Source organism: Taeniopygia guttata, chromosome 2 (genome assembly GCF_048771995.1).
Source record: "Taeniopygia guttata chromosome 2, bTaeGut7.mat, whole genome shotgun sequence".
Lineage (NCBI taxonomy): Eukaryota > Metazoa > Chordata > Aves > Passeriformes > Estrildidae > Taeniopygia > Taeniopygia guttata.
In genome coordinates this window covers 143,582,636-143,609,140 of record NC_133026.1, presented here as the reverse complement: position 1 = coordinate 143,609,140, position 26,505 = coordinate 143,582,636, and the positions used below count along the sequence as shown (strand labels likewise).

Genomic DNA, 26,505 nt, shown 5'->3' with positions numbered 1-26,505 from the left:
CTTGCATGACAGCCATGGTGTTGTATTGTTGTTGGGAGCTGAGATGCAGGGCAGTTAGAAGTTCCGTAAGTCTCTGGTCTCTTGCTTCTGCCTGTTGTGCTTGTGCTGCAAGAGCCCTTTCCAGTTTATCTCCCCGGGTTTCTTCGGGTTCATGTGCTTGGACGACTGCCACGTCATGTGGGCTCCCAACATAGTTGCACGCTTCAATCATCTCAGGCACTGTAGGTTTTTCTTTTCCTAGGGCCTTGATGATTCGTTTGCATTGGGCGTTGGCATTATTTTCGAGGATGTCCCGGATCATTATCGGCCGGGCCAAATCATCACCACATTGCCTTTCAGTAGCTTGAATTACCCGGTCTACAAATGTGGTGAATGGTTCAGATGAGCCTTGGGTAACTAGATTGTATGCTTCTTCGGAAGTTCCCGCTGGCTGAATCTGTAAAAAGGCTCTGCGAGCCATCTTTTTGACATCATCCAATACCATTTTGGGTAGATTCGCCTGATGTTCGATCTTATCATCTGGTGGGTCACCTGTTAATTTAGACAAGGTAAGGGTGCGAAGTTGTGCATCAGTGCTTTGTCTATATGTAGTCAGGACTCCTGCAAGCATTCTCTTCCATTTAAGATCCCACAATATATATTGTGAGTCCGTGAGAAATGTGGTGGCAAGATGTTTGCAGTCATGTGGCGTGAGTGTGTGTCTCTCTAGGGTACTTTTCAACAGCTGTTTGAAATAGGAAGAGGAGATGCCACCGTCATTAATTGCTTTTCGCAACTCTTTTAAATCATGGGAGGGAAGGAATGTCCATGTTTTGAGATTAGCAGGTTGTTGGTTGGGTATTGCCGGTATGGCTTGGGAAGGCAGGTTGTCTTCTTTGTGGTTATCATATTTGATTTCAGGGCAGTTAGTCAATTGAAGATTGTTGGCACTGTGTTGAGAATTTGGTGAGACTGGGATAGAAAGGTTAGAGTTTGCAGGGGTAACATAGTTCTCTGTTTGTCCTTTGTTTGTAGAAGCTGCAGTTACATTGTTGCGTTCACGTTGCTGAGGCATAGTGTCGTCGTTAGGGTGTGGTGAGGAGCTGTTAGTGTGTGAGGCAGGGGCTGCTGCCAGCCGAGGCAGAGGAGCAGGGGGGGTGGAGGTCGCGGGCAGCAGCACCTGTGGGGAACTGGGATTTGTGGAAGGATATGCTGTCGCTATGGCATTGGTTGCTGTGGCAGTCTGAAGAGCCGGCGAAGGGAGAGATGTGGAGGGATATGATGATGGTTTCGGCAAACCAGGAAGTGGTGCCGGCGGCGGGGGGTTAAGGTGCTCTGCAGCCAGAGGCAGGGGCTGCGGCGCCGCGGGGGGATGGGGGGGTGGGGGCGCCGGGTTTGCGTCTGCCGGGGGGTCCGGCCGCGAGTGCAGGAGGCGGGCGGGCAGCGGGGGTGCTGCGCCGGGAGCCGGGGCGTCCCTGGGAAGGACGGGCGGTGCCGCGGCTGCAGGGGCGGGGTCTGGGGCGCTCGAGGGAGAGGAGGTGGAGGCAGGGGCGGGGTCAGGCCCGCGCGAGAGGGGGGCGGCGGCCCCGGGGGCGGGGTCCGGACTGCGGGGGAGGGGGGCGGCGGCCGCGGCCGCGGGGGCGGGGTCCGGACTGCGGGGGAGGGGGGCGGCGGCCCCGGGGGCGGGGTTAGGGCTGCGCGGGGGGGAGGCGGCGGCCCCGGGAGTGGGGGCCGCCCAGCCCAGGGCCGGCGCATGGCCGGCGTGTTCGCCGGACCAGGGGACTTCCGGGTGGGTCGGGAGGGCGGCCGCGGAGGCGAGCGTATGCAGCTTTTGCAAAATCGCAGCTGACGCTTGAAATTGTGTTTGTAAAATAGCCATTGACTGGGTTTGTGCTTGCAAAATGGCTGTTGTTTGATTTTGTAAAAGTTCGGCTATAGTAGCCATCATAGCCGGGACAGGCAATGCTGGGGGGCCGGGCGGGGGGGAGGCGGGGCCCGCAGAGTGGTTTGGGGGGGAGGAGGTGGCCGCAAGGGCGGGTTCTGGGTTGCACGGGAGGTGGGGCGCGCCTGCGGCAGGGAGCGCCGGTCGCTCAGAAACCGGCGAGTCGCCAGCTGCCTCGCCGGCTTTCTCGCCGCAGCGCGGGGTGGGGGTGCAGTCCGGCGGGGATTGTTGAGCCACGGCGGGGAGCGGTTTGGCTGCTACCTGCGGCTTTTGAGAAGCGCAGATTCCTGCCACCACTCTATAAGCAGGGAGCAATTCGCAAGCATAGGGGTCCCGCCGTGAAATGTCGTTAAACAGTGTATGTCCCACGGACTCCCAAAAGTCTCCACAAAACACAGCAGAACGCTCGGCATATGGGAACTTAAGTAAGATCCATTCTAGGAGTTTTCGTAGCTCTTTTTTAGGCAAATTACTATTATGGCTACGTAATAAGTGGTTAAGTTGCTTATAGAGATCTCTATCAGCTGCAGAGTGGGACTGTCCCATTTTTAAACCAGTGTGGCTCACCTCAGTGTCGCAGGAGCGGGATCCTCTGTCAGGTTCCGACGTTTACTGCAGTCGGTGGTGAGGGGTCACCGCGGGGGTTCTCCAGAGCTTCAGCGCGGGCAGTGCTAAGCAGTGCTCGCCTGTGCTTTGTGTACGTGGCCACGTGGCGCGGCAAGTCTCGTCACAAAGCCTTGGGTCGCCGCGGAATCGCGGCGATCTCTTGTGCTCGGAGAATAATGGCCAGAAGTCGTAGAAGGGCTCTAAGAGCTCGCTACTATGTAACGAGTCGCTGAGCTGTACGACGGCTTCGGGACTTTTTAAAGAGCTCTGGTTCGTTACTGCCTAGCAGCAGAATGCCGTGCTCGCGATCACGATGGCGAGGAAATACCTGGTTATATAGTTAGTGTCCATGGAAAGGTGTCCTACAGGTAGAAAAGCTGGAAAGCATCCAGACGGGTGCAGTTGCAGGTCACCGTGGGTTCGTATTCGAGGTGGGCGCCAGTCTGTAACGACGTGTATTTGTATTCCACGGACAGATTCAAGCGAGATCTCTTTGGTGCTCTTGGGGGAAGAGGTTTATTCAGGATACATTTGTGACCCTGCCTCGAGCTGCCAGGCACAGCACGTGGCTGGGTCTCGGGTGATGGGGGAGGGGAGAGACAGAGAGGAGAGCAGGGACTCCCGGAGGACTCTCCAGGAGGGGAAGGGCAGATCCAAGAGGGCGTCCAGCCCCCTGGAGACCCCTTATCAAGGGGGGCTCCAGGGTGGGCTGGAACAGGACCTGGGCCAATGGGGTCACAGGCACCTGATGGTTCAGGGGAGGGTTACAGATGTGGGGTGAACCATACATTCTGGGGGGGTGACATGGGAGAATCCATTTGGCTTTTGGACCCCGCTGAAGGTGAGGGTGATTGTCCAGCCAGTAGGGGGCGTTATATTCGTCCTGGCTGTACCATTGTGGTTCTTAATCATATTTATCTACCCTCCCCAACACTGTCACTAGCATCAAACATGCATTTTTGCCAAAAATGTAAGAATACTGAAAATTGTACTTATTTGGTTAAAGTAGATGTTTTCTGAATGTTCAAAATTCACTCAAATGAGAATTTATGTTTCCATAAATTTGTTTTGATATTTTTCATTTTGGATAGTGTAATTTTTAAATGTATATGGGGTTTTTTTAGTTTAATAGGAACTTGTCTTTGCCGTTTTCTGTCCCATACACTGCTTTTATTACTCATACATCTTGCTAGTTCCTTTGTGGATGATCAATGCCTTAGAAAATGTAAATATTTCCAAGTGTGTCTGGATATATATTAACTCTGCTGCCTACCTATAAAATCATACCTAAATCAGCAAAATGAATATTCTGTCTTCATATTGTGATTGAGAACTGCCTTTATTCCATTATTAACTTTATATTTAACCCACCTTGATATTTTAGCTACACCTACGTATTTTGCCTAGCCTGAGGCTCTGGAGCATACTTCATCTCAGAATACATGATTCTCAGAATACATCTCAGTAAAATGTGAGGAGAGAGTAGCACTATAGAATAACTGGGTAGATGTTCTCAGCTTTGTTCTCTCTAACCTAACCTTGGTTTGGTTAAAACTGTTTGAGTAGCTTGGACACAACAAGGGATGCATGAATGGAATGCTGCATGGTGTCTTTGTTGTCAGTGGATTCTGGAAAGCATCTTTGCAGAAAAGCAAAGGGAGTCTTGGTTTCCACATAGTTGAACATGAGTCAGGAATACCATCTTCTGTCAGAGAACACCAGCTGAGTCCTGAGCAGTGTTAGGAGCATGGCCAGCAGGTGGAGGAAGGCCATCCTCCCCCTCTGTTCAGCTTTGGTGAGAGACACATGGAGTGCTGTGTCCAGTTCTGGGCTCCCCAGGGCCAGAGAGACACCGACCTGCTGAAGAGAATCCAGCAAAGTGCCACAAAGATGATCAAGGAACTGGAGCACCTCTCCTGTGAGGAAAGGCTGAGAGAGCTGGGACTGTCCAGCCTGGAGAACAGAAGGCTCAAGGGGATCTCATCAATTCACCGAAATGCCTAAATGAAGGATGCAAAGAATCAGAGCCAGGCTTTCTTTGGTGGTGCTCAGTGGCAGCACCAGAGACAGTAGGCACAGACTGAAATGCAGGAGTTCCCTCTGAAGACCAGGAATCTCTGACTGTGAGGGTGACCAGGTGCATGCACAGGTCACCCAGGGAGGTTGTGAATCCTCCATCCCTGGAGATATTCTAAAACCATCTTCAGAATTCCCAGTGGTTCTGGGCAACTGGCTCAAGTGGGCCCTGCTTGAGCAGGGGGCTTGGATTAGATGACCTCCACAGGTCCTTGCCAATCTCCAGCATTCTGTGTTCCTGTGAACTTCATGGATTTACTGACCAAAGATGGATCTTGTGTTACTTCACTGCAATTGCATGTAAAGGATACTAATCTATTGTTCACTGTTCTTTTTACAGAATCTGTTCTCTAGAGTGCTCAGTTTAAATTTTTGGGGCCTAGATCTTCTTCAGATGATCTTGAGCCATACAAATTTTATTATGATTAATGGGATGTAATATAGGAAGAAAGGTAAATTAATAATGATTGACAACAGGAAGGACAATAAGTATTTTTCTTGCAGAATATTGTGGCTGATTTTATCAATGCTTGAGAATACTAGTTCAAGATCAGCAACTTAATGGGATTTTCTCTTAGTAAGAGGAATTTGCATTCTGGAAGACCAGAATACAATCAATTTCTTTCAGGCTTTATCAGTGACAAGACAAGCTTAATGACCACATTACAGTGTATTTTATCCTTTTGTTCCTAAAAAAACAGTTATCAAAATAGTATTTTTTTTGATAAATAAATAAATGGCCTAGCACATTCCTTACATAACTGAAATGTTGTTCACTAATCTAAAAATAGTCTCCTGTAATAATCTTCATGTATTCTAAAAATATCTCTCTCTTCTCAGTAACACAACAGAAATCTATCTGAATTCTAAGTGGTTTTCACTTGTTTTAATGAGCTTCTGTTCAGGTTAATAAACCTTTCACCAATCATCTTCCAGCCTGTTTATAGTTCCCTAGTCTTTAAAAACAAAAACAAAACCTCTTTCCTTGCCTCTCTGATGATCTTGTCACATCACAGATGTTGGAGATAGTAAATGCTACATGAAGTAAAAGAAAGGAATAATTTTCACATTCATTTCTGGAAACATATTTTTAACCGTATTACTTGCTACACAGCAAATCATCACACAATGGGTGCCTTTCTAAGGCAGTGTTTACCAACATATTTTGGAAGGTCATCAAAAGAAACTGAAGGACACAATGCTCAGTGAAATAATATAGTGACACTTTTAAAGTGTAGTGTTTATACTGAAATAATCCTTTGTAGGAGATTTTGCATGAGTAAGGTGTTGACAGTGACTACATTGTACATGCCTCATGTTGTGGGAAAAATATTTGTGACATGAAGCTTCCCAGATTTTGAATCTCTATGCTCTGGCAGCGTCATCTTTGCGGATGATGCAGGCAAATGAAAAACTGGGAGATTCTTTAATAGAGTTTGACTAAAATTGGCAAATTAATAAATGATTTCATAAAATGTCGTCAGTAGATTACACCAGCATTTTAATTACTGCCTCAGTAAAAGCATCAAGCCCCAGTGTTATTAACAAACAGGTTTATTTAGGGTTCTGAGACATTCTCTGTCATGTTTTAAAACTTTCTTTTCCTTAGTTTAGTGAGTCAGAGAGTAAAATTCGGACTTTTGATTAATTCTTTATTATATTACCAGCCACAAATGAATGCTGACAGCTTTTTATTGCCTGAGGTTTCAAAAGAGATTAGAAATTTAAAGATCAATGAGAGTTAGATTCCTTAATTAATCTAAAAATAGGAATGATGGTGTGTATTTTGCATGTCAGTGTTATTTGATAGAATTACTTTATATAATTCTTACTTATCTAGGTATGGTAAATGCAGTAATATTTCATTACCATCAAAGGCATGTGGAGACACAGCTGTAGAACCCTAGAAATCTAATAATCCTTGAGCATAAATGTGATTCAGGGAAAATCTGTTACACAGAGGAATTCCCATTGTAGAATAAAAAAGCCATTGTAGGAAAAAAAAGGATAAACTGAAAATATGAATAAAAATACGGCTTTTGCATATTCCTTCTGTTTTCTCAAATAAACTCCAGATTTTATTTAAAACATCTCTATCTAGAATCATTTGATAATGATCTTAAAAGAGGTGCATTTTCTATTTTCTGATTAATCATAGAATCATAGGATATGCTGGGTTGGATGGAACCCATCAGGATCATCATATCCAACTCTTGGCCCTGCACAGGACACCCCAAGAGTCACACCATGTTCCTGAGAGCATTGTCAAAAGTGCTTCTTGAACCCTGTCAGGCTTGGTGCTGTGACAGCTTTCCTGGGGAGCCTGCTCAAGTGCCCAAACACCCTCTGGCTAAAGAACCTTTTCCTAATATCCAACCTAAACCTTCCCTGACACAGCTTCAGGCCATTCCCTTGGGTCCTGCCACTAGTTACCTGAGAGAAGAGATCAGTGCCTGCCTGTCCTCTTCCTCTCATGAGGATGTTGAAGACCTCAATGAAGCCTCCCCTCCATCTCCTCCAGGCTGAAGAGACAAAGAGATTCAGCCACTCCTCATCCGGGCAGACCCTTCACCATCCTCATGGCTTCCTTTGCATGCTCTCTCGTAGCTTCATGTCTTTTTTATATTGTGGTGGCCAAAACTGTACACAAAAACGTAGATATTGGAAATCATAGTATTAGTATCATAAATATTAGTATCATAGAATAACTTTCAGAAAGGTTCATTATATTAATTTAGTCAATTTTATTATATACCACAGGCCTCAAATTTCACACTGGTATCTTACTACTGAGCCCAAATTATACAAATCCTTACCCTTCCCTAAGTTCCAAGGTCAGTTCTTGTCAAGGATGTATTTTCTCAGGAGTGCAGAATCAGCACATTTTTTCACCATCCTTGATGGTGTGCTCTGAGGACAAAGTAAGAAGCACAAGTCTCAAGGGGATCAGCAGAATTAATTTATGTTAAAAAAAAAGAACACTTGAAATGAGGGAATGTAGAAATAAAAAAGGCTTTCTTTCCCTCATCAGAGTATATACAGAATCAGAGGGGTTCAGCCTCTTCACAAGGATTTCCAGAAACAGATGACAGAAACTACAGACTCTGTCTTTATATAATTTGGGGCTCAGAGTGGAAACTAAATTCACAAGGCTTCTGGAACAGACTGCTCTCAAATCAGTTGGACTATGAAACAGTCAATAACATGAACTATTTGGTATAGTTCCTGTTCTTCCTCCTTTCAGATGCTTAAGGGATCCCTCTCCCACGCTTTTGTTATGAAGGGAAAGAGACATCCTTTTGCAATCTCCTTTTGCAGCAAGATACCCTTTTGTCAATAACACGTCTTCCAAAAAATCATGGTGGAGGTGTTTTCTTTGAGAAGGAGAATTCACATGGACTTTGAACCTAAGTTTCTGTTTTAACAAAGGAGCTGAAAGAGTTTGTGGTCACTTGTCATTTGAGTGAGGAGTCCAGACTGCAGCTGATTTTTTAATAAAAATGTCAGAATAAGTACTTGGACACCAGAACTGAAATGCAATCAGTAATGTGCATCATTAACATGGTGCTAAACAAGACAGCATATATTTAAACACAAGTAGATATATATATTTAAATACTCTTTTTTGTATAATTTTATAAATGTTTGACTATATTTCCATTCAGATAATTTGGTTTAACTTGCCTTATGTCTGTGTTTCATGCTGAGTGAAGAGTGTTAAAATGTAACAGAAAGAGTAAATGTCACAAGAAAAAATTTATGCAGACACTCTCAATTTTCTATTTTTGAAAGATTATTTAAATGCTTGCAAGCAAAAGTGTCAACTTTTATGAGAATTATGTTTTGTCTATTTTTATTTTAGGCTAAAGAAATAATCCTGGCTAAGCAAAAAGTTTCAGCTTCAATTAAACATTCTGACTGCAATATACAGCAAAAAAACACAAGAAGGTAATTCCTTTTTATCTTCTGCATTGGTTTTATTTTTATCAGTGTGTTATTCACATGCCAGAATATGTACTTCTTTTATGTTATTGTTGAAAATATGAAAGTATTGATTAGTGTAGAATAAAAGGAAGTCTAAAAGCTTTAGATTAATAACCTGTCTGGTGCTGTTTATTAAAAAGTGATCTCCTTCAATTGCAGAGACAAAAATCCACTTATTTTTGCCTATCAGTTTTGTTCTATCAGCTCATTCAGGTTGTTAACTGGGATATACTAAAATGAAATCACCTACTGAGAATGGCCTTTGTGAGCTCCTTGCTATGGAACCCAGCTCTGGAAACCTTTTAGAAAGCAGTTATTTTGAATCTCTCCCATGAATGTATTTTCTTACAGATTATACAGATTGATCTGCTGCTCTAGTAAACAGGTTCAAAAAACAATTCTGCAAGGTTTTGTAACACAGATCCATCCTATTAAATGTGATGCCAACTCCAGCTCTTGAAATCTTGTAATGAATGACTGCCCAAAGCAAGTGAATATCAGTGATGCACTATTTTCTGTTTTTACTCCTAGCAAGTGCTACTGTAGACAGTGGGCTCCATGAACACTTGGCCTAAGTACAAATACCATGATACATGTTTTAATCTTTTCCTTTTGCTATAGCAAGTGATATTCATACCAGAATAAGATATTGTAACAGCAGAGTCCCTTAAGCTGTTTATCCATTTATATTTGAAGTGTTGCACTTGTTTCCTTGTTTTATTTTATTGTGTTGAAGCTTGTTAAAAAGGCTAAGCAGTTAGTAAAAAATGACATTTTGTATTGTGGCTGTTCTTGGTCTCAATATTTAGGACACTGGCAAAATGGTTCTGCAAGAGTCAATTGTAATAATTCTACTTTTAATTTCTTATTTCTAAGAAAAATCCATCATTAACTTATTTTCTTGATGATCTGCCTTATGAGAAGATGAGAGGGCAGCCTGCAAGTATTTTTTGAGTACTAGTGAGCCCCAAGGACTGTACCCTTTCCTTAAGCAGCAGTCATTACAACAGTGTAACACTCTGATTACTGAGCATTTAAAATATTTTTAGAAGGTCTAGGTCACGTGGAGGATACTTAGTCTCCATTATACTTGCAAAGTCATGGAAATCAGGTCAAGTCCCTGGTGACTGGAAAAATGGAAATATTGCACCCATTTTTAAAAAGAGTAGAAAGAAGGATGCTTGGAACTTGCCAGCTGACAGAATATCATCCTCACCTTCGGGGTTTCTCCTCTGCTGGGAGTCATGGAACAGATCCTCCAAGAAGCTATGTTGAGGCACACAGAGGACAGGGGAATGATTCAGGACAGCCAGCACAGCTCCACCAAGGGCAAGGCCAACCTAGTGTCCTTCTGTGATCGAATGACTCTGTCAGTGAACAAGACAACAGCTACAGCTGTCATCTGTCTGGTCTTCTGTCAGGCCTTGGTCACAGTCCTCCCCCAGCATCCTTCTTTCTAATTTGTTAAGATACGGATTTGGTGGATGGATGGTTCAGTGGATCAGGAATTGGTAGGATGGTTTTGTCCAGAGGGGAGTAGGCAATGACTCAATCTCTGGATGGAGATCACAAGTGGTGTCCCTCAGGGGCCCATACTGGGACCAGTACATTTTCATGTCAAACACACTCTCAGCAAGCTTGTGGGTGACTCCAAGCTGGGTGGTGCAGTTCACATGCCAGAAGGTGGGATACCATCTAAAGGGATGTGGACAAGCTTGAGAAGTGGGTTCACGTGAATGTCATCGGGTTGAACAAGGTCAAATGCGAGGTGGTATACATGGGTCAGGACAGCCCCTGGTATAAATAAAGGCTCAGGACAGAAGGGATTGAGAGCAGACCTGAGAAGAACTTGGGGATACTGGTGCATGAAAAACTGGATATGAGCAGGCAGTGTGCACTTGCAGGCCAGAAAGCCAGCCATGTCCTGGGTGGTATCAAAAACAGCATGGACAGCAGGTTGAGTGAGAGGATTATCCCTCTCTACTCTGCTCTACCAAGACCCCACCTGGAGTTCTGCATCCAGCTCTGGGATCCTTAGTACAGGAAAGACATAGATCTAATGCAGCCAGTCCAGAGGAAAGCTACAAAATTTATCATAGGGCTGGAGCACCTCTCCTTTAAGGAAAGGCTGAGAGAGTCTGTGTTCTTCAGTCTGGAAAAGATAAGGTTTCAGGGACACTTTCTAGCAGCTTTTCACACTAAAAAGAATCTTGTAAAAAAGATGGGAACAGATTTCAAGGCATAATATTTTTTAAGTAAAGAGGGGAAATATAAAAGAAAGAATTTTTGTGTTATGAGGGTGGCACCAGCTTCCCAGAGAGGTGATGGATGCCTCACCCCTATAAACATTCAAGGTCAGGTTGAATGGGACTCTGAGCAACCTGATTTATTTGAGGATGTGCCTTGCTCATTGCAGAGGGGTTGGACTGGATGACCTGTAAATTTCCCTTTGAACCCAAACCATTCTGTGAGTCAATTCTATGCCTCTTCTTTGCAAAAGGAATAGTGTTTTTCCACAGAAGCGCAGCTAAATCTTTAAATGCATTACAAAAAAATAAATTAAAGAAAAAACTTGTGTATTAGGAAAATATATTTCCTTAGAACCCTCTGTCTTTAGTTTTGGTTGCATAGTAAATGTTTAAATAATAATGGGAGCATGGAAGTAATAATGTGAAATGGTGCCTTTTCCTGCCAGTTGATGAATGAAAGATATTCTGTGGCATAGTGAAACTCCAAAAATTTGTTTTTGATTTCTGTGCAGTTTTAATAATATGCTTCCTGCAGATTTTCAGGGTTAAAATATTGTAGGAATATATACCACAAAAGTAGAAGTAGGAAAAGAGTCTTTGAAGTACAGTTCTTTCTAAAAATAGTATGTTTTGACCTCTTTAGCTGAAAAGTCGCTGACTAGCCAGATGTTAAAAATTTGCTGAATAGCTGTCTCTTAGATTACAGAAGAACATTCATTACAATGATTATACTTGACAGCTACAGATGTCTTAGCTAAATGCTGTCAGACATATAATCTGCCAAACTGTAATGCAGAGCTTTAAATCTCTTTAACTCTTGTTAGCTACATTACATGATGATATTGTCATTACTTCTGCCATGTATGAGAGATTTTTTCTGTGACTATATACGAAACTGTATTTGGAACCTTCAAAGAGGCAAGTGTCTGTGGAAGGAATTATACTGATCTATAATATTTAGACTAATATAAAAATAATAGACTGATCTCTTGTATTTACAAAGCCTCTATTAATGCAGTAGCTGAGTGTGCCATTCCTTACTGGAATTCACCTCCCAGTTCAGCTGTAAGATACCAAAGCTGAGTTCTCCACAGCTGCGTAGAGGAAATTCAGAGGTAGAAAGAAACTGACTTTTCAGAAGTTGCACTGGAAATCTTAAGAGTAGCAGTTACATAAAGTTAATAATCCTTGTCTTACATCTTCAGCTTTAGACTATTCTTCCTTTATCATGTTGGAGAAGAAAAAAGTTAAACACAAAATGTCTCTCAATATAAATATACACACATTTGAGTTCCTCCAGAAATTAAACATTCATAGGAATACAACTGTTTTCTTTCATTTTTTGAGTTTTCTTCTTTAGCTTTTTTTTTTGTTTTTTATTACTGTAGATCTTTATGTACAGAGAGGTTGAGAAATGTACCCAGACAATGGTTTAATTTGAAGAGGCAAAGGAATGGAGTGGCAATTTCTGCAGAATTAAAATCTAATCAGCAAGTTCTGATCTATAAACACCTTTTATATTGGAATAAGGAATGTAAGGTAGAGGTGATTCCTATCTTAGTAGTTCAGGCATTGCAAATCTGACTGCCCTAAGTGTCCCTTCCCCTCTTAGCTATGCAGGAGTGTACTGTGTGACCAAGCCAGCACATGCTCTAGAGAATACCATGTAATACATTAGGTTGGAAATCTGACTTACATTCTGCTGGAATCAGTTCTTAGTGGTAGTGAATAATGTTTGGCTTTTGGCAATTTTTGTTTTGTTTCAGTTTTTTTTTTTTTTTTTTTTTTTGGTTTGGAGTTTTTTCATCTGGACTCTTAAGGAGAAAAAAAAAAAAAGAAAAATATGCTGTTGGATTGTCTACCTCTATCTGCTGGTGAACTCATAAATGCCTCTGAACAGGTTATCCAAATTTCAACAAAATTTCATTAATTGTGAGAGATATAAAATATATAAAATTACCTGTAAGTTATATTTAACTTGAGACTGAGAAAACCTGAATGTTTTTAATCACTGTATCGGATTTTAATTCTAATAATTTTCTAGCAAACATGTCACATACAGACTCATCAACAGAGCTTCTTTTATGGTTTGCTGTTTCAGTGGTAAACCAGCATTATTTTACTTTTCTTGGAGAAATCTTTGTGTTTAGTTAAGCTTTTCTTTGCATATTATCAAATAAAGAATAAAAGACTGATTATTTCAAAAATTCCCTACAGCTATCTCACTTGAGATGTAAGTGTTGCTGAAGATGAAACATACTGCAAAGCTCTGTTTTACTGGATGACCCTGATTTAGCTTGGTTCATTTTCTTGGAGAAGTGGCAAAGATAAACTTTGTGATAAAAAATTGGAAATGTAAGAGTAAGAATCTTTCTTTGGGGGTGAGAAGTTCTAATTTAAATTCTTGAAGCAGTCTTTGTGAAGTGTCAGAATACTGTCTTTCCACTGACTGAATGGCTGAAAATCTCTCCCAGTCTTAAATTCCTACTGCTTACACAGAGGGATGTGATGGGTTGGAAGGGAGAGAGCCCTGTGTTGTGAAGAGAAATACAGTAGAACAAAATGAGTCATTTCCTCAGGATTGGGAAGGGGAGGTAAGATGAGGTCAGAAACTGAATGGCATTGCAGACAAACTGATCTGAAAGAGCTGCAAGAGGATTTATGTGATCTTTCAGAACCCAAATTCTCAGTGTCTAAACCAAGCACAAACATTTCAATGTGAAGAAGGACAAGCACCTGAAGAGTGGCCTGAATGATAGATAAGTAAATGTGTGCAAAGCTCACAAATGACAAGTCAGTTATCAGTTCTATTGAGATGTAGTGCCTTTGATAATTACCTGGGATTAGATCACAAATCTTGAGAGTTGAATAGTTTGCAGAATTAATATTTTCTGATAATGAAGTTGGCTAGTTGTCATGAAGATATTGAGAACTTTTAGAATGCAAGTAATAATATATGGGAAAGGAGGAATCATAGGAACTGTAATTTAGTTGGCTTCTTAACCAGAAACTGTAGTCAGTATGACTAAGAAGCATGTTAAAAATATTTTTACTCAAATTAATTTCAAAGTATGGAGTCATTTGCATTCTCATACAGGCTTGGAGCTAATCAAAGTAGAGGGTGTGCATCTCCATCATTTGACTAATTAGGAGAACAAAAGGTGGGGTTCCTCAGAAGTGATTTGAAAATTAATTTGCACACTGGCATCTGATAATCCTTAACTCTAATAAAAGCGAGAAGACTTCAGAAATGTGCCCTTCTGGAGAAAGCATTCACAAAAGAACACTTCAGTTAGTTCCTGATCACTGTAGTCTAAAGTTACCTTTGGTTGTGCATGTGGGACAAGGACAAAAGTCTGAGGGCAGAGATGGACTTAAAAGTTACTTTATAACAATCCATAATTTTGAAAAATTTAGAATAAAGTGTGTTTTCAGTATATGTTTCCCAAATGTTAAAGGGTTTCAAGTTTGGCTAACAAATTTAACAGTGAAAGGAGAGCAAATAAGATGATATTATAGCCACATATAGAAATTCACAGTCAATTTGCATATTGCTGGTATTGGAGCATTTTTCTGGCTTATAGACAAGGTCAGTTTAAAATTTAGCATCTTGAAGTGATTATTCAAAAGAAGGAAAGGGATGGAACAGTGAAGTTGAAAATGCCACAGTGGCTATGATTTTTTGTCTAACTTTAAAAAAAAAAGGATGATAGTTATATATTTATATTCTCAGTCTGATGAATGCTATTCATGAAATATATTTGTCTTTTAGAACAGAATGGCCTAGATATCATCAGTGTTTTCTTTATCAGAACATTTACCACTAATTTGTTAGTTATTCGTCACTGTTTTGTCCCTGAGAAATGCATTTGATTCTACCAGTTTTCATGTCTTCCAGCTGATTCTGAAGACTCCAGTTACAGCTTCATTTCAGATTACACACATATATATGGAGATTTAAAAGGTCTCTTACACAATGAAAGAGGAATTAATTTTCCAAGTATTTAAAAAAAGACATAATTATTTGCTTAGATTACCTAGTAGATCTTTTTTCTAAGTTTATATTTTCAAAAATTGAGATCAGGGTATGACAAGTATTCTATATTCACCATCAGTTTTTAACATACCTAGTAAAGATTTGTCTTACTCTAAGCTCTCAAATAAGATGTCAGTCCATATACTGGAATCAATCTATTTTCTTATTCAAGAAAAGGATTTATTAGTACTTTGTCTAGGTTGATAATGATTTTTTGTCCTGTTTCATTCACAGTGTTAAAAAATTTGAAAAAGTGCCTCTTCAAAGCATTTGGTTGTGACTCCTAAATATCCTTATATTTATATCCTGATACCAGAAAGGAACCTTTCAGTTATATGTCAATAACCATATATTCTGGATCAAAGATATGAGAAATCTCTAGCAATCTAAATTTTACTGAAATTCAAAGATGACACAGGGAAATGTATATCAAGTATGGGTATTAAAGACTATGTAAATAAAAGTGTAAATTATCAAGAAATTATCAGATATGCCATATGTCACACACCAGATTGTTCAGCAGGCTGCTGTAGTTATGCAAAACTTTCTTTATTGTGGAGTCTTCTAATTTTATTCTTTGAAAGCATAGTCAAACTGTGTGGAGGTAGAAGTAGCCTTTCAAAGAGAAAAAAATGTCAGGAAGAAATAAAGGATTTAATTTTTTTTGTGTGTGGTGCTCTAGTGTTGGACCATAATTTTTTAGGTAGAGAACACTCAGCAGCAGGTAGCAGTGCCAAAAACTGTGAACTTCATCTATTTTTAGATCTGACCTTGAAGTAGTTTGCAAACACTGAGATTTTCAGATATGTTCTCTAGCTGGTCCTTCAAGGAATATTTTCTCTTTCATAACAGCTGTTTTACCATTGCTCATGGAAGGGCTTCAGCAACAAGATGATTTTTATTCTGTTAATTACATAGAAAAACCCTTCTTCTTTCTTCAAAAAATGTTCAGGTGGTTACCCTTGACCTCATCAATACCCGGCCTCTGTTGCATAGATCGCATGATGAGAGCAGTAGATCTGTGTTGTAGCTGCACTGATTTCAGCCTAGCAGAGTCTTGCTGTCAGGCAGTTGTTGTATCGTGGTAGCTGGGATAGCACTGTGGAGCTGTACTAACAAGTATAGACTGTTTGATCATGTTCATGTAAGTACATAAAAACCCACTTCCTTTCTGGAAAAATTCACTGTGCTCGATTCTCAGTCTTACCTGTTGCTAACATACTTCAGGATTGATTACATATGTTGTTGCAATTTTGAGAATGGCTGATGCAATAACCTTATCACAGCTTGTTGATGTGGATTGTTACTTATGGCACTCACCGTGAATTCATTTCTGGAGTACTGAAGTTTATTCTGCTACTAAGCAATAAGATATTCAAATTCCATTATTGTGTTTTCATGAATGACAATTTGTACAATTTTAGAGCTGTTGAACCAATGTGAGATACCACTTCTAATTGAAGTACTTAAATTAAGGAAACTCTTTTCTAGCATGTGATTGAGGGACAAGCTGAGCCTAATTTATTCTCATGCTTATGATTTTTCAGCTTTTTATGAGGTGCCTCAGATTAGTGGTAAATGATTAGTTTAAGGGTCTGCTCACTTTCTGATCTCACCAACAGCTACTGATAAAATGATTCCAGGTCATAGCATATTTTGTAAATTACACAGGAAACAAAAATGCCCTTTACTTTTGGGTAATGAACATTTTTCAGTGTTGCCACAAATGGACACTTTTTTTGTTTCATTAAATAGTATAGTGCAATATCAGAAAAAAATCTAGCTTTATAAATTGAAGCATATTTAGAGTAAAGAAATAAGAATTTTCTTGTATTTGTTTTCATTACCCATAAAATTCTACTCTACGTAATTTTTGCTTATGGCATTATTTGGAAAAGATTTATGAAGATTATTAAAGCAGCTAGCTTCTCTGGCTGTTTTCTGCTCAGGAATAAATGATCACATTATTCTTTTAGTACAAGAAAAATCGAGTGGCACAGAGCTGAAAGAGGTGTTTAGGCTGGTGGCTGCCTTTTGTGGAACTCCTGCTTTCCTCAGCATAGCACAGGAGCAGAGGAGGAGCCCTCCCATAGCCCCTCTGCATCACTCCTTCAGTGGGACAGACCCTGCACACAGCGAGGGCTGGGGTGCCTGCTCACATCTCCCACAGCCTTGATGGAGGAGCATTGGCAGAATCTGGAAGCTGCCCTGCAAAACTCTCCCTGTTTTTACAACTAAAGATGGTGTATTTTCAGTTTAAAATCTTTTTACTGTACTTTATACTCAAATTTTCATTCCCTGTGTTGTCATCCATAAAATGCATTCTGTCATTTGCTTCCCCCTTGTTTGTTCTATTTCTAAGAAGCCTTTCTGATCTCCTGGGTAAACAGATTTCTCACATCTCTGAAGGGTGAAGCCCTGTCTTTTCTAATGCTGAGCTGGGAACTGTGACTCAGTATAAAATGGAGTTACGAAGATGTACAAATCATGCTGTAATTTGAAGAAATTAAACATAATTGTACAATTAAATTTCCATTTTGCCATTTTTTTCATGTAAACAGATACCAATTGCATGAAAACAGGTTAGATTTTTTCAATTTAATCGAGCTCCTCTCTTAGAAATAAACAATGAGATTAAATGTTGCAAGATAGAGGGTATGTTTCAAACCTTTGATCATCATTTGATGTGGATAGGTTTCCTTAATGAGAGGCCAGTACACATTTCTAAGTGTCATCTTAAAGAGTGTCCTTAATGGCACAGAATATGAAAATTGTGTTAAAACTCTGACTTTTAAAAAAATTTAATTTAATTTTTTTTCATAATAAAAACATGGGGATGATTCATGTTGCTAAAATATAAAAATTAGCTGATCAAGTCAGACAAGTTCCTACAAAGTATTTTTGTTTTCCAAAGATGGACCTGTCACCTAAAATTAATAGACAGTCAGTGGTAAGGAACTCTGTAAAAAGGAACAGAAAAAAAAAAGAATAAAAAACAATTGGATTTAAAAAAAGATCTTACATCAAAAGCCAACTATTTGTACTGTGATACCAGCAGTCACCACATTCTGATATAAAGGGAATTACAGCTATCTAAAATTAACTTTTGAAGTTGGAGACTAAGGATCCTTTTGTAAAAAATCTTAGAGATTTTGTATTACTTTCATGTGTTTACACTCAGGGTTTTTATTTAGTAATCAATTTTCAAGTTACAAGAACTCTTAACCCTGGTTTAATTGGACTCAGTAACAACGCTCATACCGTGTGTTTATAGGCAGGCACCCAAAATAGAACCATAGAATCACATAATGAATTCAAACAGTTCTGTAATATTCAACACTGAAATTACATTTTTTCCATTTATTTCCCTCTTTGTCTCAGGAATGGACAAGTTGAGAAGTTGGAAGTGGATCCTAGCAAATATTCATTCCCTGATGTGACAAAGATAATCCAAGAAAAGGAACGAACTGGACAGGGACCTATAAAGCTCCAACCACAGAAGGTTACAGAGGTTAAGAAGAGCTGTGTTGATTTTGAAAATGATGAAGATGTTCCTCCCTTAATTTGAAACATTCTGAAATATCCCCTCTATAAGTATTGTGAATGCTTGTGTTGAATTCATGACCCTCTGGGTAAATAAAATAAAATAGAGCTGAAGTTGGCAATAACATTTCCTATCAATAACTTTTTAATGCAGGTGTCTTCTGCTGCATTTTCTGTTAGCATATTGCTATATAAATTCTTTTTTTGTAGATTGTTTACTTGGTAACTCTGAAATTAGAATAGGGGCCTTATAGCAGAGATTGTAAGTTTTTCAAACAATTTACTGTCTGGGTTGAGAAATGGCACATTACTGTAGAAAAAGAGAAAAGGAAGGAAGGAAGAAAATGTTTGTAACAAGAGTTATGATTTTTCACATTAAACTAAGCATAGGAAAAATCTCTGTGTATTCCTTCAGTGTTTTCATTTTCATGACAGACAACAGTAGAAAAAAAGGGCATGGTTGGAGTGAGAAATTGCTGTAAACTACCATTCATCACTGAATCTCCAGCATAATGCACAGCTCCTGGATTCTGGAGCTTTCCTAACAATCCCACTCCTTGAAGATTTTAGGAGACAATAAAGAAAAACTTCAAGACAAAAAATAAGTTGAGTGACTTACATTGCTTTCCTTATGCATTTGTAATTGTTTATAATGGAAGACTTCATTTGGAAGAGAAAATGCTTCAGATTTAAATCAGTTTGCTTTTAGTCAAGAGCGAGAAAAGTCAGGAAGAATCAATATTTTCTGGTTAAAACTCGTTTTCATCCTTAAGATAGAAGATTAATAAGTTGGAGTTATAACTGAACCACTCTTTAAGTTCAGATAGTGCCCACAGTATCCTCAGTACATAGTCACGTTGATAACACAGCCTTTGAAAGTGCTGTATCCCTAATTGTGGAAAATGTCCTGCGAAAGCCTCAGCAGTTTGAATGAAAATATTCCCATTGAATTCTGGGAATTTTTAGCCACTCTAAAGTGTTTTATAGTTTTCTTCACAGATGTTTAATGTAAGATAAAGATAAATAGTATATCTTAAAGTGCACTGAAGAGAAGCAGAAAATATCCATCAGCTTAGGCTGATGGCTTGAACTGATGCATATTCTTTGGTTGCAATTTGAAATGGATATAGGGTAAAAAAATGAAGTTTCATACTAATGCTGGATATACTAAAAGCTGAAAAGAAAATTTATATATCCCAAAGACATAAACCAAAGTTGAGTTTGGGCATTCTCTGATGGAGCATCATATCATCTTGGATTTTTCTTCTGCACTGACTCAAGTTTTTCAACTGCAGAACAAATTTTTCAATGATACAAGCCTCTGAGCCCTGGAATATATTTTATCAGCTCTGCTCTGGTTAATGGAGTATAAAAACATCAACTGCTTTTGCAATATGTCCCAATTCACTAGAAATGCCTAACCTTGCCAGCTAACTATGGAACAGGCATATTAAATTTTATCTCTTGATCTCACTGAGTAGTAATATGCCCATGGGGTGAGCATGGATCATTTTCTAGATTGCACATCAAAGTTCTATATTTGAGATGGCACAGGGTGTCCCTGCCCTGGGGGTGGCAGTGGGGCTGCAGAATCTTGGGGGCAAACAGGTTCCAGCAGGGGCCAAAGGTGACAGCAGTACAGGAGGAGGGGCTGAGGAGGGACCCCAAGGGCAGCTGGAGGAGCTGCAGGCTCAGAGAAAGGGTCCTCCCCTGGCAGCCCCAGAGAAATCCCTGTGGAACAGAGACCCCCTTGCAGCCCAGGAGGAGCCTGGGAGTCCTAAAAGTTGGTGCTGTTTCATGAAACTCTGCAGCCCAAATGGGAAAACAGGCAAGGGATAAAGTAATTTTTAGCAATCAGATGGACAATTCAAGTTTTTAATCCTTTCCAGCCTACTTCCTTTTCTTTCAGAAGTATGAGTTTTGCTGACCTTGGGATAGATGAAAAGGAAAGGTTCCACCACATTTTTTAAGATAAAAATCAGTAAATTTTGGCAGTAGATCAAAAAATTTTTAAATTTCCTGTCATTTCATTGATTGCTGTGAGGATTTCCTGATGTTTCTAAGAAGTGAACCTTTTACAGGTTTTTCTCTTTTTCTTCATTGCTTATTTCTGAAAATCTTGTAGGGACAATCAACCTTTCAAACCTTCAGCCAATATGGATGAATCTGTCAAGAGATTCAGACAATTGTGGAAAATAGAGGCATCCATGCAGTCTGCTCAGGTATGGTTATGTTATTTTTTCATAAAGAAAGCTATAAAAATAAATCTCTAATGTCAAACCAAAGTATAATGTGATTGTATCTTTCCCCATTCCAACTCATTTCTCTTTTTCATCTGGTTTCATTGTGAATAGATTTTGCTGTGGTTTTGGGGGGGAAAATAAAAAATGTATTGAGCTACAATTACACCTCACAATAAAATTAATAGCAGGTACCAAAACTTTCTTGGAACTACTGAAGAAAGTGTTGTTTCATGTGGTAAGCTAATCTTGGGATCCAGCCTGAAAATTGAGTATATTCTGAGAATCAGCTTCAATAAACCTCTCAATCAGGTATGGGCCATGGAGAACACAAACAGAGGTTGATCACAGAGCAACGAAGTGCACGAGCACAAGGTGACACCACAAGAGCATAAACACACCTTACAAAATTTCTGATTACTGTAATGCAATTTTGAGAGAAGACAAATGAGGATGAAGGACATGCAGCCAATATAGAGAAAATATTCCCTGTATAGTGAAAATTAGAAGATAACAAAAGGAATGAAAGATAGTCAGAGCCCCCACCAGAGAAAGGAAGACTGAGGAAGGAAACTCCAGCATTGTCCCCCAGTTAAGGAAATGGCAGCTGATCAAAGCCATTGTGCATTTGGAACACAATTCTCATACTTAGAGGAGACAAAAAAATGTTGCTTTTTGATTTGCCACTTGCTGCACTCTGCCACTGCAGACTCAGCAGTTGTATATACAGCATTATCTCTTACTATGTAATTGGGTTAAGTAGATTAAAATTTCAGAAAGCACTGAGTGTGTGTTGTGATATTTCACCTCTAACTAGATGACTGGAGGAATTTTAGCAGCATGCAGTTGATGGATTTACTCATCATGCAGTAGACAGGAGATGGATGGGGTTAATGAAAAATTCTAGCAGTACTGAGAGGAAAGATGTGTAACAGTTCAGGAACGCCCTTGGATTTGCCACAAAATCTTCCTCTTGTTCTAAAATCGGGATGGAATGTAAGTTTTGGATTTGCCATCTAAATGAGAGTTTTGTTGATGTACAAAACAGGAAGCGTCCATTTCCCTCCAGCACTAAATTGATTCATCTTGGTCAAAAGAAGCAAAAGGAGAAGGGAATCTGTTACACTATCACAGGATAAAGCTATCCTGCACTTCCAATTACAGTTGTAGTGCAGAACAATGTGCAATAAAATAGCAAGCTTGGTTCAAAACTACCAAAAGGTCTTTTAGTCTTTGATAATTTTCTGAATATACTCAGTAAGAGTGTATTATATATGAGTAACAGTACTGGACATGCAAATTATGCTTTCCCACTGCATGTTTCAAATTATAATTCCCATAAGGAGGAACTGGTGAGTAGCAAATACATTTCTTACTGGTTAATGAATATGAAAGAAAGATGTAGGGGTCCTGAGCATTAGTCTTTTTCTGAACAGTTGCTAAAGACCAGGTGTTTGCTGTCAGTGCTGGACTGGGTAACTTCACCCAAACTAAATCATAGCCTCACAGAATGTTCAAGGTCCAGCTTCCCTGTTTAAACTGGAGGCAGTTTTCCAGTCCCATATACAGATGGCTTTAGAATATCTACAGGGATGGAGAATTCACAGCCTCCTTGAGTGACCTGTGCAGGCACCTTGTCACCCTCACATTAAAAAAAAGTGTTTCCTGATGTTCAGAGGGATCTCCTGTGTGCAGCCTTTGCCCACTGTCTCTGGTCCTATCACTGGGCACCACCTAGTCACAGTTTAATTGCAAATTATAAATGTACTTCTTCTGTTACAGAGTCATTTGTAGCATGCTGAAGTTTACTGTTCTCATTTGCAGCACTTGAGCAATACCAAGAGAACAAATTTTCTCCTTCCGCCTCTGATACACCCAGGCAGAGTGAAAGCTCAGTGAAGCTGAAATCTAAGAAAACAGCATATGAATTAACAGGGACAAAAGATATGACATAATTTAGAAAACAGCTTATTCAGAGTGACAGTTCATGTTTTACTTTTGAAAAAGCAGAAATTATAAAAGCTATTATTAGTGCCAGAAGTGCTGCTCTTGGTTGCACAGCTGTGCACTGGAACTATCTAATAATCAGGTGAGATCTCTCTGAGGCAGGTTTTGTACAAATTGTTCCTGCATCAAACATGTCACAGTCAAAACACTGTGAGAGGCACAGAGTACATCAGTTCTGGAGAATGTTTACTGTGTTGGTTTCAGCATCACCATGGATTACCTGAGCTAATTATAAAACACAGACATTAGAAGGAGCAGGGAAGCAAGGAAATCATGTTAGACAGACTGGGCATAGTTTCTTCTGCCTTACAAACCCTACAGACAACAGCAGCCACTCCCTGACACAGAGCACAGAAATGTGAGCCACGGATCCATTTAAGGAAACTCTACAGCTCCTCATAGAGAAGCCCTGATGTTGTGGGGATTGGCCAGGGATCAACAGTGAAAAGTCCATTCCCTTTAGGAGATGGAATAGTACAGAAACAGCCTCTACTTTGTCTAGGTGTTAGCATAATATTTTGCCCTTGGATGAGTTCATATGTGCACAAAGTGTCAGTTTTCCCATATAGGGCACTATATGGAGGTGTCTCAACTTATAAGGCACTTTTCTGATATTTGACAATAGTTTTTCTAGCATGATGCATTGGAAAATCATAATAACCAGGTCCACACTGGGGGTTATACTTCTGTTCCTGGAAATACAACTCTCAGTGTAGTACAGCCTGGATGTCTGGAAAAAAGGGATCTCAGAAGTCATAGCATATATCATATAAACAGAAACACTTAAAAACTCCACAGCTCTAAACAATAAGCATCTTTCTCCTCAGAAAATTCATAGGAAATATGTGTATAGAAGAGTTGCCTGGTGAACATTTGGCTAGAAATTTGTGACCTGTGGTTATGTTTTGACCCTTGCTTTTGTGCTCTTACTGCTAACCATCTGCAAGTCTACCAGCAGCATAATTATGCCTGTTTGACAGTGCACATAAATTAGTGTTGGCTCCTCTGCTTCTGCAACAAGGCAGGCAGCCATCTGACTTTTTAATTAAGGGTTTCACTGAGATTGATAATAAAGTTCCAATGTGCTTCTATATTTAAAATGAAAGTGTATCATCACTATAAAAATTTTCAAAGGGAAAGCATCCATGGAGATTTATCAGACACCTATGAAGTATAGCTGAAGTGAAGCATGACATCAGCTACAGAAGAAATCCAAGCTGTCTGCTTTTCCAGCACCAAACTCCATTCTACAGTGGAAATCCTCTAAGGGAGTCAAGTCCATTTTTTTTTTTTAACTCATTTTTTTAAATTTCCATGAACCTAAGACTCTGTACTGTATTTCTGAATATTTAAAGATGCTGATATCCTGCATCATTTCCAGAACTTCCTTATGTGTACTTCTGCTCAGTATCTAGTTACAGCTTCAACTATTTAAATGCTTTAAAGTGTCACCCTTCCTTATGTCTGTAGTAAAAGCTATATTCATCTCACTAAAATTATTTTTCAATATGCTAAATAAAAATGCTTGCCTTTTTAAATTTATGCCTACACTTTAGCTCAATCTGGGAATTCATGTGTGAAACTAAGTCACTGTCAAACATTCTTAAAACTTTTCCAAGTGTGCCTCCAGTATAGGTCTAGAGTACTTATATAAATCAATTAAACTTTTTCAGTTTCTATCCTACAAAACTTGAGTTTCAGTCTGAACATGCTCAAAGTGGTAGTGAAGTGTCAAAGGCTCCTGTGACATCTTATGTACCTATTGTTGTGAAGGTGTAGTCAGATTACTTGGTGCTAATATGCTGGGGGAGTTTCAGTGGGGCTCAGGTAATTTCTCACACTTTATCAGCTGTGTTGAGATACATAATTACATGTCTGTGATCTGCAAAGCAAATTGTCCCTCTTTATCAGTGTTTGACACTGGATGCTTAACAACCTGGTTAATCAAAAACAGATTATGCTGCTAGAATTAATGAGGCAATGAAAGAGTTTAATGACTGAAGGAAGCTTTTTAATGGCTGTTTCAAAGGGATTACTCAGTCTAATATTTGCTCATAAGTAGTAGAGAAGTGTGTGGCATGGAAGTCACAGTTATCCAGACAAATGAATTTCTCTGGATCAGCTCAAACCTGCTATCTCATCATTGAAAACCTCAAATCTAGTTCATGTGTTTTTGATAGACAAAGAAGTTCTTTCTTCTTTCCCCTTGTATTAATTCAGGATTCAGTGTACAAGATTCAAGGACAGCTGGCAAAAATGACCCTTTAAATCAGCTCAGGACTCAAGTAGGAGAGATCTTATTACTGGATATATCCAAATCACAGAATTAAAGAAATTTACTACATGTAGTTAGAGACAGAGAAATCTGCCTATTATATGAGCTGTGAAATTAGTTTCAGCAACTGATAGCTCTTGAAATATCAGATCTTGAATTTATCACTGGGATCTTGAATCAGGAAGAAAAAAATGCATAGTTTGGTCAGACAGACTGAGGTTCCACGTCCAATTTGGCTGTAAAGACTTTATTTAGTATTCTTTGGCCTGGGTCTTTACTCAGATTGGGAAAGAAGATTGTTCAGTCAGGTATTGTTCAATCTGTCAGAGGAAGGTACACCTGTGTGTGAACACAAGTATGAAATTCTCCCCATTTCTTGTCCTGCACAATGTTCTCACTGCTTTTGTACCTCTGTGCCCATTTTGGGCCGTGACACAGTGGGTCTGCTCAGGTGGTTCTAAGAATCTGTTCCCAGATATTGCAAAGAAGGGAACAACAAATGGAGACCTACTTCAAAACTGCCATCCAGTCTTGGAGTAAACCAGACTCCACCAGTCCATGTCCATGCCATGAGAATGTGGTGCTGGTTTGATTGCTGATTTCAGAGTTCTTGGTTAGAGTTCATAGGAGCTCTCACCATTTCCTTTTTTAATAAATTCCCAACACTCAGATCCACAGGTGCCTCACTTCAGGACCTCATACATCATACCCTGCCGTTTCCTAGGAAGGGCTGAGCTCTACTGTTTTATCTAGTCTTTACTCACTTCCTGAGGAGCGCTGAAAGCTTCACAGCTTCAGCTTAATTGATGCTGAAATTATTGGTGAACTGTGAGTCAAAACTGGGAAAAGATATGCTCATCTTATGGGTGATCATATGAAGAATTTTGGATAAAGTGATATACCTCAGTCACTTGATCCAGCAGTGGCAGAGATGAGGATATAATTCAAAAGCTTATCACTTGAGGGCCAGAGGCACAAATCACCAATAAATTTCTTATGCCATTACCCACAGCAGTAGGTGTAAGGAAGACCAGATGAAGCCAAGCCAGAAGCCCAATTAGCCCAAAATATGCCTCAATTCAAGCAGGACATTTCTAGGCCAGCAAATACAGTGAGTAACAATCTCCCACTACTCTGGAGGGCTGTGTGTCACTGCCCCATCACATCTGCTAACTCTTGAGGCAGGCAGGTTCTCTTTCACTCTCCAACCTAGTCCAGCCCCTTCCCCTCATTCTGGGAGAGGCAAAATTCAATTTTGCATACTCTGCTGGGAAGACTTGACCCTGTTCTGTATAAGAAATTTTGAAAAGAAGGATCCTTCCCTGACACAATCTCAGACAGTCAGCAGCTAGAGGAAAGTCTGACCTGGGGGGCTGCCATGCAATTATCTTTGATAGAATACTCCTCTGGGAATCTGTGTTGCTGTTATTTCACACTAACTATGCTTATAAACCTCCATCCTTTATCCTGTGGCTACAAGCTTCGTGCTTTAATTATGCATCCTGTAAATATTGGCCTTAGTTTATTTTAAGCCTATCAACATATCCTCAGGGATTCCCAGTTCCTTT

General features: G+C 39.9%; 2 protein-coding genes across 9 annotated transcripts in view; both read left to right on the top strand.

Annotated features, from left to right (window-relative positions):
• DNAAF11 (dynein axonemal assembly factor 11) overlaps positions 1–18,811 on the top strand; it is a 42,455-nt gene extending 23,644 nt beyond the window's left edge. For 7 of the 8 annotated variants that reach the window (XM_030266715.4, XM_030266716.4, XM_072925020.1 and 4 more), the window contains 2 exons: positions 8,466–8,551; positions 18,254–18,811. In XM_030266715.4, the coding sequence (XP_030122575.4) occupies positions 8,466–8,551; positions 18,254–18,440 (273 nt within the window). In that variant the 3' untranslated portion in view covers positions 18,441–18,811. Of the gene's footprint in view, positions 1–3,911; positions 4,950–8,465; positions 8,552–18,253 lie in introns of those variants that run through there. The other variant, XM_030266719.4, reaches the window with a different exon arrangement.
• A 1,345-nt stretch (positions 18,812–20,156) lies between these two features.
• The window catches only part of KCNQ3 (potassium voltage-gated channel subfamily Q member 3), a 234,211-nt gene continuing 227,862 nt past the window's right edge, over positions 20,157–26,505 (top strand). The window contains exon 1 of the mRNA XM_072925018.1: positions 20,157–20,637. The gene's annotated coding sequence lies outside the window, so the exon portion shown is untranslated. The remainder of the gene's footprint in view (positions 20,638–26,505) is intronic.